Source organism: Vulpes lagopus, chromosome 4 (genome assembly GCF_018345385.1).
Source record: "Vulpes lagopus strain Blue_001 chromosome 4, ASM1834538v1, whole genome shotgun sequence".
Taxonomy (NCBI): domain Eukaryota; kingdom Metazoa; phylum Chordata; class Mammalia; order Carnivora; family Canidae; genus Vulpes; species Vulpes lagopus.
The window spans coordinates 22,521,846-22,534,045 of record NC_054827.1 but is presented as its reverse complement, the minus strand read 5'-3'; the positions used below and the strand labels follow the sequence as shown (position 1 = coordinate 22,534,045).

Sequence of the window (12,200 nt, the reverse complement as noted above, 5' to 3'; positions counted from 1 at the left end):
CAGTGGCTTTCACCTCCAAGTTTTTATCTCCACATAATCTCAAAATTATAATTCTTGGCTTGGGGGGGTGTGGTAATAAAAAGGGGCAAATAAAAACAAAGTAAAATAAACTTTACAACTTTATAAACAGCAAGAACTGGCTTAATGGCATATAGCCACACTTATTAGTAAAGGGCCTAACAAGTTTGATGCATGAAATTTAGCCACAGAAAGACAAGAAACAGTCTCTGCTAGCTAGAACAAAGGCTGATATTGTGAGATTTCAGTGGCATAATATACAGGCTTCAAATAAGAGTTCTGGTCAGTGAGACATAAAGGAAGTGCTTCATTAGCTATCATAGTGCATACCTCTCAGGCTTGTACCACGGGGCAGCACGCAGCAAGGGCATGGGCGCAAAGAATGAGCTATTCACTCAGGTTTCATAATCTTGCTCTGTTTCAGCCTCCTGGGTTGACAGCTTTCAAGTTAAGCATGGAAGGCTCTAAAGAAACAGTCTTACATTCTTGAGTGATAGAGTTTGTTTTTGGAAAATGCCTATCTAAAATAAGGAGATAAAATAAGTTGAGTCTGTGAGCTCAATTTATTACATTAGATGTCTTTCCAGAGCATAGTGAGATTTTTATGATTGCTTTGAACACTTCAATAAAATAGTTCTATGGAAATATTGGTCTCAAATGAAATTATTTGCAATTTCTATGTCATCCAACCCTATGCAATCATATGAATATTCATTTTACAGTGAAAGCTTACTTTGTAAGTAGGAAAATTACAGTAAAATGCTTTGCAAAGATATTGAGTAGAAGAAAAAATCATTCTATGTAGTAGTTTTCAGGAAAACCACTGTGAATTCCAATCTTTTCCCCCAACATCCAGAGTCACAGACCTCTGTCCCTCAAGAAAACCCATTTCTGGATTCATTTCATACATCCTCTGTGCTTTGAAGAGAAATGTATTACAATTAGGTTCTGATTTATATTAATTTCCTAGATGTCAATGTCAGTATTAAGTAGTATTGCCCAAAGGCCCAGGGACTTAACTTTATAAAATTGCATAAAGATGCTGAGAATGGTTCTCAATTTGAAGTATAGTGAAGGTGAAGTAAATAAGACTAGAAAACCTATATATTATGTTGTTATCATAGAATTTTCAAGAAAAATAACAAAAGAGATCATACAATTCAAATTCATGCTTGACATTATTTGTTGTGAAGAATATCACCATTGATACACTTAAATATATTGGAGATTCTTATTTATAAAATAACTAATTTCTGCCCTATACTTGTTTGGAAGTACCAGATACTCAAATGGAACAGTGGGAAATAACGGCTTAAGAACATTAAAAACTCTAAAATAAACCAATCAAAATATTTTATTTTTTCTTTTTAAAAACGATTTTATTTATTTATTTATTAGAGAGAGAGAGAGAGCACATGTGAGCAGGGGGGGCAGGGGTAGGCCTAATCCAGGACTCTGAGATCATGTCCTGAGCTGAAAGTGGATGCTTAACCACATGAGCCATACAGGCACTCTTATTTTATTTTTTTTAATAAAAATATTTTAAAAGATCTGTTTAAAATTAAAAATTTAAATTTTCTCATATTCCAGGAAGAGCAATAATTTCTTACTTAAAACACTAAATGTGAGCAATATCTCTAAAGCCTGGCCAGTCACATTTATAGTAGTGTCAGAGAATATAAATTGTATCCACAAGGCCCTCAAGGTCCTTCATCTAAAACAAAAATACTTCTTAATTAACAGACAAATAAAGTTGAAACTACTCACAGAATGTAGCTCTATGTACACCTATAAAGCAGTTTGTCTTTCTTTAAGTCCCTGTATTTAACTACTCCATTTTTCTCACTTAGCAGATCACAAGCAGTTTAACAATAAAAGTCTATCCTGCAGGCAGACTATCAAATTAACCTTTAATCTGTTTTTCATAAACACCACATGCCATGGGTTCAATTGCATCCCTATCAAATTCTTATGTTGAAGTCCTAACCCCCAGTATTTCAGAATGTGTATCCCTTTAGAGATATCTCTAACACAGGTAAGCAAGTTAAAATGAGGTCATTAGGGTGGGATCCAATATTGGACACAAATATGGCTGGTACCCTTATAAAAGGTGAAATTTGAACATACAGACATGCATACAGGGAGAACACCATATGAACATGAAGACAGCAATCTCCTAGTCAAAGAGAGAGCCCTGGAACAGACTCTTCCCTCACAGCCTTAAGAAGGAACCAATCCCATCCATGCCCTGATTTCAGATTTCTAGTTTCCAGACTGTGAGGCATTCTCTGTTGTTTAAACCACTAATTTGTGGCATTTTATTATAGCAGCCCTAGCAAACTAATACACCACATAAATAAAAAATTAATTGATAAATTCCCTCAATATTTTATCTATCTTTCTATCTCTTTACCTATCAGAGCTTTGTTATAGTAGCATTTTATAGGACAATTCTATGTCATGCAGATCATTCTGACTTTTTTTTTTCAAGATCAAAAACAATTCTAAACTATCAGAAGTTTTATATATGTTTTACAAATCTAAGACAAAGATACAACTACTCTAAACAATAAGCATTTACTAAAGTAGCAGGCTATAAAATAAAAATACTGGCGTCTACAGCATTCTAGTATACAAATAATAATCAGTTGCAAGATATAGTGGAAGAAGTAACTTCCTTTATGATGACTAGCATAAAGTATATAACATAAAACAAAATAAAATCCATAAGCTTAAGAAAAAGAGAGGTAGACAGAACCTATATTGGAAACTACATGCAAGATGCCAAAGTACACCTGAGTACTTGTAAAGAATGCCATATTTCTGAATAGGAAGGTCCAATTTAAAAAATCCTCAATATTTATAAATTTAGAATATTCCAAGACTATTGTTTTTTTACTTTTATCCTGAAGCAAGACAGATTAGTTATAAAGTTCATTTGGAAAAATAAAGAAATAAGAACATACAAGAAATTCCTGATAACAAAGAAGAGAGGTCTGGCCCTATGAGAAATTAAAACATATTATATAAAGTCTGTTAAAACAGTATAGTATTGGTATATAGAAATAGAAAGACAGACCAATATACTAAATTTGAAATTCCAGGAAAAAAAAAAACACAGCAAAACTATGTATGGGAATTTCTGATAAAGTCAGTATCTAAAAGCAGTGGAGTAAACAAGAACATTTTGGTAAGTATGATTGGAATCACTGGATAGCCATACAAAAATATATAAAAGTAGGTTCATTCTTCACATTAGAAAAAAAAACTATAAAAGGATTAGAGTGTTAACACAGAGAAGAAAAAGGATCAAAAATATTGTAAGAAAACATGTGTGAGTTTATAACATGGGAGTGGACAAAATTTTTCTAAATATGATTAAGAATTCTAGAACACTAAGGAAACAGATTGATAAATTTTTTATATGAGATGAAAAATCCAACTTTTGCATGGCAAACAGCACAAGCAAATAAAAAGACAAAGTGGGAAAATTGTTTGGTACTTATCTCATGGACAAATGGTTAATATTTCCAATATTAAAGTGATTTTAAGTACTTTTTAAGAATTCAGAAGAATAAATTAAAAAGTCTTGTGGAAAAATGGGCAAAATAAATAGCGCATACAAAAATAAATGTAAAAGGCCTTTATATACATAAAATGGTGTTCAATCTCACTTATAATAACAGGAATTCAATGTAAAATTACACTGAGATACCATTTCTCATCCATTACATTCACAAAAATTCATAAATCTGAGTACATATCCTGATGGCCAGGCTCGTGGGAATCATTGTTCTTATACATTGCTGACAGGAATGCAAAATGTACACCCCCCTATAGGGGGGAATTTGGAAATACGTAAAAAACAAAACAAAGCAGAACTCCCCCAAAACTCAACAACTACATATGTCTAAATTTTTGATTTGTTAATCTTATTCCTAGAAATCTTATTGGAGATATACCTCTACATATACAAAGAAAAATTTGATTCCTTATAAGACCAAATTGCTCATCAAAATGTGGGAATAACTGTGGTCCAACCAGCATATGCTGAATACATTTTTTTTCTAAGAAAGGGTGCACAAATGTATATTGATGTGTAATTTCAACAAGAAACTTGGAAGAATAAATAAAAAAACTTTAATGATTGTCTATAGGGAACATAATAGTAGATACAAAGAAGAAAAACAAATTTATGGCTGCTTATTTTTTTTCTTTTTCCTTTTTTAAGATTGTTTGTACTTGGGAAGAATTGTGGAGTAAAGGAGCCTTGTGAGCCCTATCAGCTAAATGTGGTGAACAGCTCTCAATACAAGTGCTGCAACTTGCAAAAAGGTATTTTTGACACAGAGAAATTTGAATACAGAAGAGTTATTAGATGATATTAAGGAATTATTATGTTTTTGATGTGACAATCATCATAATGTGGTTTTTATTTTTAGAAATGCCTCACCTACTGAAGTTATAAACTGAAGTATTTATGGAAAAATATTATATCTTGGATTTTGCATATTGCAGTAAGGGGTAAAAAGTGAAAAGGGAAGAATTGATATCTTAAAAGCCTTCAAATTATACACACATATTACATTCTGGAATGTATCATAAGTGTACACCTATGAATGTATATAAAGATTTAACTAGAGAAACATTTATTCTGATAATTTGTAGAAGCACAAATACGTGGAAATACCTTGTGCCTAAATAATTTAATTAATTAAATAAATCAAATATGCTGAAATTATGTTGAAAAAGAATTTTTATAAATTGAATGGAAAAGTCACGTTATTACTAATTGAAGAAAATAGTTTATAAAATAATAATATAACCCACATTTTTGTTAACAAAAAGTATTTAGGAAAAATAGAAAATGTTTTCTAAGTGTTTGTAGTATAATCTTTGGAAGGTCAGAATTTAGGTAACTTTTACTTAAAATCAATATTGGTGGCTTATCCTTATCTTTTAAAGTACATATGTTATCTTTGCAAAACAACAATTATTAAAGAAAAAGGCAACTCTGTGTAAGGCAATCGATGTCTGAAAAATTATAGAAGAATGGAAAAAAGAATGAAAAGATTGAGATATTTGCGAGGGAAAAACGTTTTAAAGAAATGAAGAACCAATACTGTCCTGTAAATTGAAATAATTTTTTAACATGAGTGATGTAAGATTCTTTACTCTGCAAAAATCGTTTCTCACTGTGAGATTTCTGACACATTGATCTTAGACCCTTAGGAGAAGAAATAATATTTCATTTTGCTTGATCCATAGAACCAAGTACAGGGCTGGGAGGTTTATGTAAAGTGTAGGATATTGTTGAAAGATTTGTCAACTTAATTTCCCCTATTCATAAACTAGATTCCCTCCTGGTACCCTGTACGCCACCATGGCTCCAGGAAGGGGTGCAGGCCAAATGCCACCTGGGAAGGAAGAGCTACGATACCTGGGGGGAGAAGTGCTTGCCAAACAGGAAGAAACTGAGAGAGTGTCCTTTTCCCTCCAAGAGAAGAGAAACAAGAGAGAACAAGAATCAGACAGGAAGACTAATTTATTTTGACCTCCTCTCTCTGGGGTTAAGCCCCATAGCTATAAAGCATATTTGATTGTTGAAGAAAAGCTGGAAAAAAGAGCTTTGCCCTCCTCCCATTAAGAACTTTGAAGGAAGAGACAGTGTCCGCAAGGTAATAAAAGTAGTGCCATCACATGGTTAAGCCAGGAGCATTTGATTTATCTCTTTACTTCCTACTCCTCCCACCCCACTCCAGCCAGTCTTCAGCCACAATTCCATCTGTAGAGAACTCCAACATTCCCATCAGCCCTAAGAGATGCCTGAGGTTTCTAGAGGAAAAACTTGCCAGAGGAAGTCACCTGAGTGATGGTGTTTTGCTGCATGTGCCAAAGCACTTTCTCCCTGGCACTTCTCAAGCATGCTTTTGAAAGAAAAAGAGCCAACCTATAGGAGGCGGCCCAAGTACCCAAGGATGCCCAAAGCACAGGCAAAGTAGCCAGGAGAGGTTTTGACAAGTTCCACCAACCTTGGATTTTGTCAAGACCCTAGAAGGAATATGACTGGCTGTACCTTGGAAAACATCATGTTAAGAGTATTAAACAATTTACTGATTATTACATGCTGCTTATTACAAAAAAAAAAAAAAGGTTAATTACAGGATATTTTCCCCCACTGTATCTGCTTCTAGTATTAGTTTTTTTTTTTAATTTATTTTTATTTTTTTTAAATTCATGATAGACGTAGAGAGAGAGAGAAAGAAAGAGAGAGGCAGAGACACAGGCAGAGGGAGAAGCAGAGGGAGAAGCAGGCTCCATGCCAGGAGCCTGACGTGGGACTTGATCCGGGGACTCCAGGATCGCACCCTGGGCCAAAGGCAGGCACTAAACCGCTGAGCCACCCAGGGATCCCCTAGTATTAGGTTCTTAAAAATATTTAGCATATTAGAAGATATGAATATATTTTATTGAAAGTATAGCTTCTTTGATCAATGTTTTTGGGGAAAATGTGGGTTTTAATGAATTATGTATAAATATTCAGAGAATAAGGAAGGTTTTTAAAATGAAAATTAAAAAAAATGAGTATCTTGAGCCTTTGAGATGTTGGAAATCACTTGGAGCTACCCACCAATTATCTGCTACTTTTTTTTTTTTTTTGCTACCTTTTTTTTTAAAGACTAACATTACTTGATAAAATATTATCTGGGTTGAATAAATAAAGTTGCAAAGTGAAGTATCAACAGTGTGAGGCTAGTTTATATTTGGGAGATGGTTTTTGAACATTTCAGACTTTTGACTCTTTGCCAAAAAATGTTCATTTTTTTGGAATAACATTATAAATATATCTCGCTGGACCTTAATAACAACACACACGGAGGAAGGGAACTGACCAAGGGAGCCCATTCTCTTGAAATTATCTCAGATATTTATTTACTAAGATCTAGACTCAAATATTTATTAAGACTAGAAAAAGTCAATCTTTGGAGTCAACATATTATAATTCTTCAACAGTTATTAATAAAATTCTACCATGTTTTTTTAAAAGGCTCTTTTAAAGGGACATGTCATGGGTTAAAGAGTAAATGGGGGCCGGGCGGGGCACATTCAGAAAGATAAAGATTAAAGTTCCTTGAGCTAGTTACACTGGATCTGTGTGAGGTTATGTTTCTGTTTTCACAATCATCCAATGCATTTGCTTCACTGATTTATCCAACCCTTCTTATGTGTCAGATACCTGGGGAGCACTGGGCAACACAGACATGGTTTCTGCCCTTATGGAGTTTTAAATCTAGTGGGGTGATGGTGGGAACGTTATCAGATCTCTGCAAACCAGGTAAGAAAGGCTTTAAGGAATCTGGGGCAGGATGACTATGAAGCTCTTCTGGAGGGAATGGGACTTGCAGACTCAACAGCAAAGAAACAATCCAATCATGAAATGGGCAAAAGACATGAACAGAAATTTCACAGAGGAAGACATACACTGGCCAACACGCACATGAGAAAATGCTCCACATCACTGGCCATCCGGGAAATACAAATCAAAACCACAATGAGACACCACCTCACACCAGTGAGAATGGGGAAAATTAACAAGGCAGGAAACCACAAATGTTGGAGAGGATGCGGAGAAAAGGGAACCCTCTTACACTGTTGGTGGGAATGTGAACTGGTGCAGCCACTCTGGAGAACTGTGTGGAGGTTCCTCAAATAGTCAAAAATAGACCTGCCCTACGACCCAGCAATTGCACTGCTGGGGATTTACCCCAAAGATTCAGATGCAGTGAAACGCCAGGACACCTGCACCCCGATGTTTATAGCAGCAATGTCCACAATAGCCAAACTGTGGAAGGAGCCTCGGTGTCCATTGAAAGATGAATGGATAAAGAAGCTGTGGTCTATGTGTACAATGGAATATTCCTCAGCCATTAGGAACGACAAATACCCACCATTTGCTTCAACAAAGCAAATGGAAGAGGATGGAACAGGAGGGTGTTATGCTGAGTGCAGTAAGTCAATCAGAGAAGGACAAACAGTATTTGGTCTCATTCATTTGGGGAATATAAAAAATAGTGAAAGGGAATAAAGGGAAAGGAGAGAAAATGAGTGGGAAATATCAGAAAGGGAGACAGAACATGAGAGACTCCTAACTCTGGGAAACGAACAAGGGGTGGTGGAAGGGGAGGAGGGCGGGGGATGGGGGTGACTGGGTGATGGGCACTGAGGGGGGCACTTGATGGGGTGAGCACTGGGTGTTATACTGTATGTTGGCAAATTGAACTCCATTAAAAAGAGAGAGAGAGAAACAGTAATAAATCCTGCAGGAGAAGGGGTGTTGACGCGCCAGCCAGAGGGGACCCGCCTGAACCAAAGACCTGAGAACCTGTATCTGGAAAAACCAGAGCACAGAACATGGTCCCAATACTGGAGCACAAGAAACCTGAGCAAGATGTGCATCCGAAGTGTTGTAGGATGCTTTCGGTAGTCCGATATTTATTCTAAGACAGAGTCTACGAAGAGGTGGTCTGCAGATGCATTTCTTGCTTGCGCTTTTTGGGCAGCATTTTTTTTTTTTTTAATTTAGGCGGGGCATACATTCTGGAATTAGAGGCCGCCTATTCCCATCGGCCTCACAAACGTTCTCTTGTGTGATCCCTGAAGAAAAGCAGTTTGCTCGCTTTTCTCAAGGATGCTTAGATTTTTGTACTTAAAATAGCACGAAGGAGCCGCCGCAGAGCGAACGGAGAGCCAGCGCTTTGCAACCCCAGCGAGCTCTGCGCCTGCGCACATAGAGCCCGCCCGGGGGCGGGGCGGGGGCGGGGAGGAGGAGCGCCGCGCCGGCGTCCACTGCGCATGACCGCCCTCGTTGCCAAGGCAGCCGGGAAGGCGTGGCCCGGAAGAGGAGCCCCGCGGCGTCTGCGGGGAGCCCCGACCGCGGTGGGCTCCGGCCTAACTGGTTCCGGAGCCTGTGTGGATCAAAGCGGAGACGCGGAGCGTGATGCAGAGCGATGGCCCGCCGCCTAGGAGCCCCGGCTTGAGAAGAGCAAGGGGAACTGGTGCCCACGGACGTCGGGGCGATGGCCGACCTTCCCGACGGGCCCTTTGCTGATGGGGCGCAGCGATCCAGCTCATCCAGCTCCCCGGCAGGACTGCAGCCCCGGGCCCGTGCCTGTGCCCCTGGGAGCCAGCCTGAGCGGGGAAGGGCCGCGCACGTGGAACGTGGAGACCAACAAGCCGAGCTCTCGGGCTCCAAAAATAATGAAACGACGTTCATTAGAAAATGGATCCGCCATCTCAGGGGCCAAGAAACGAGCTCCGGACGGTACGGATCGGACGCTCGACGCCGAGCAGAAAGCACTCGGGTCCCTGATGAGGAACTGAATGCCCTCCAGTCTTTCTGTGCCGTCAAGATAGGCCTGATCCAGCATAGAGCGAACTCTAAGGAGAAAAAGAGCAGCGGACGTCAAAAGCCACAGCTTAGATCGGAGGCCGGGGCTTCAGAGGGAGATGCCTTAACCTGTACGGTCCCCGATGAACTCGTGAACAGAATCTACTTAAAAAACATGAGGACAGCACCCGAACAGGGGGCGGCAGCCGAGCAACACATTTCTTGGCGGTGTCACCATTGCAACAGGAAACGAGCAGAACTGGCGCAAGCTGCCTTTCTGAGACAAAAAAAGACTCTCCTGGAGTCCCTTCTACTCCAAGACAAAATAGACAAGCATCTTTACACCAAAGACCTTCTTACCCTTATTGGAGACGCCCATCGGGGCCTTCCCAGGCTTTCAGATGACCCCAGAATAATCTGGAAGAGACTGAATGAGCAAAGTCAGATCAGACACTCTGGTTTTGAAAGGTCAGATACAGAGCAGGTGTGGAGGAATGAGGCACGTGCTTGTCACTTAAACCTTTTCTCCACCACTTGACCAAACCACTCCAACCGGGAGATAGTATTCATTCATGATAATGTGTAATGTGGATATACATGTTTCTCTTGTGTCTTTGAATAATGCTCATTTTTGCAGGCACTTTGGAAACGAAGGCTTTACTTTGCTTCCTTCTCAGATAACTGGACTAAAAACCTGCCACTCAGTACATTTTTTTTTTCTAGATTATAGATGGCAACACCGTGGTTGGTGTACTACGACGTTCTTACAACAACCCAGGAGAGAGATGTTGGCAGTGGAGACTAGGGTTTTGACAATACAGGTAGAAAGAAGTTCGGAGATGTAAGAGGTATTTGGGGAGTAATGATTAACGATGTCTGGTGAGGAAATGGATATGGGATTTAATAAAAGGTAAATGTTAAGAATGTGACTAAGTTTCTGACTTGTGCCCTTGGGCGAAAGATATCTTGTCATTAAGATAGGAGCATTGGAAAAGGATCTCGTTTGATGGTACTGATTGAGAATGTGATTATTTGGATATGGTTAGTTTAAGGTATATTTGAGACATCCACACTGACAGGTTGAGAAACAAAAGTTGAGGTTGGGTATTTGTGGTTGCAGTCTAGAGAAGAGGGCAAGCCTAGAGATTTGAGATAAAGCATGGGGCGGAATCACTGATCTATAGTTGAAAATTGAAGTCATGGGTATGATAAGCTTTCCTAGAAGAGAGCGGAGTGAGAGAGGAGGAGCTAGGAGTAACCTTCTAGAAATTCAGCAACTACTGGCTGGGTGGAAGAGAATCAGCCAGCAAGGGAGGTTGAGAAGAAATGACCAGAGAAGGGTAAAGGACACCAGAAATGTGTGTTACAGAGATCAAAGAAGGAGAACATTCTAGAAAGGATGGGCTAAGTGTGCTAATGCAAGGGAGAGTTCCTGTGAGATAAGTTAGTTAAGCGTTGGACTCTGTTGGCTTTAGTAACAACAGCCACTTCACTTACGGAAACTGAGCAAAGTGGACTGAGGAGTGAATGTAAGGAGAGGACTATGGATACACACTACTAGAAGCTTAGCTGTGCAGGTAGAGAGGGGGTAGCTGGAGGTAGATACAGAATTGAGGGAAGAAAGCTTGAAGAGAATGCTCTACGACATTAGACATTCGTAAGGTTTCGTAAAGGTTTTATGGAACTTTTCTTGTTCGTCTAATGAAACAATATTACCCCCTGGAAAATGCCATGATATTTTGAAAATACATTTATTGGGAAGTGTTAAACAGCATTCTGATAAGTCGTATCTGTTATTTCTGTATAAAAATATAAATCCTAGAATTAGCGACAGTGTCTGGAGATTATTTTTCTACATGTCTAACACCGAAGCTTTTGCAGTCAAAAATAAATTTGTAAAAATCAGCAAAAAATATTTTTTGTATCATATTCCAATTATACTCTTTGAGTTTAGACCTTCATTTATGTACAAAGATACTATTCTGTCCTGTAGAATTTAGCATATTTCCTCTTAGTAAATCATTCCTAAATAAAATGGAAAATATTACCATTTTCATAGTAACTTTTTATTTGAAATCCACCTTATGCCATGCCTTATCTTTGCCATCTCAGTATATTCACATTTCACATAACCAAAATTCTAAATAATTTCCTGTTTAGGATTCCCCATTAAAGGTCATAATCCACCCCTCTTTGTCAACTAAGCTAGAAATTTTAGAATCATTATTTGTTTCTCTTCTTTTTTATTTATTGCCCAAGCTAACTTTTCCGGCAAGACCATTGGATCATTCCTTTTGAGTATCTTCTGACCATGACTTTTTATTTCCATCTTGTTACTACCACTTTCCTCATCATCTCAGCCCTCTTGTTCCTGGCTTCTTTCCTCTTCACTCCATTACCTATACAGTTGTCGGAACTGTTTTTCTAACACACAGACTTGTTCAAGTTGGTCCCTTGATTAAAAAAATAAGAAATGATTTATCAGTGCAATAGAAATAGCTTGAATTAATTAATGCCATATGAAAGTTCCTTCGTATCTGGTCCATGTTCATTTATCTAAGCTCATTCTGTACCTGTCCCCTGATGCCCCCATATTTGAGCCTCTACACGAAATTTGCACTTCCCTGAGCAATCTTGTTTTTTTTTTTTTTTTTTTTTTTTGTGCCACTAGAGTTTACAAGTATGCATTTGTTTTGCTCAAATTCTCTTAATCGTCTTTTATAGCTGGTATACTTTTTAAATTTTTTTATATTTCATCATAGTAAATAGGTAATACAGTCACATGATTCAAAAA

General features: G+C 38.2%; 1 protein-coding gene across 1 annotated transcript; it reads left to right on the top strand.

Annotated features, from left to right (window-relative positions):
* Window positions 1-8,851: 8,851 nt before the first annotated feature.
* C4H8orf48 (chromosome 4 C8orf48 homolog) lies at window positions 8,852-11,456 on the top strand. The gene has a single exon (XM_041753957.1). The coding sequence runs from the start codon at window positions 9,096-9,098 to the stop codon at window positions 9,942-9,944; it is 849 nt and encodes a 282-aa protein (XP_041609891.1). The 5' UTR covers window positions 8,852-9,095; the 3' UTR covers window positions 9,945-11,456.
* The last annotated feature ends 744 nt before the right edge of the window (window positions 11,457-12,200 follow it).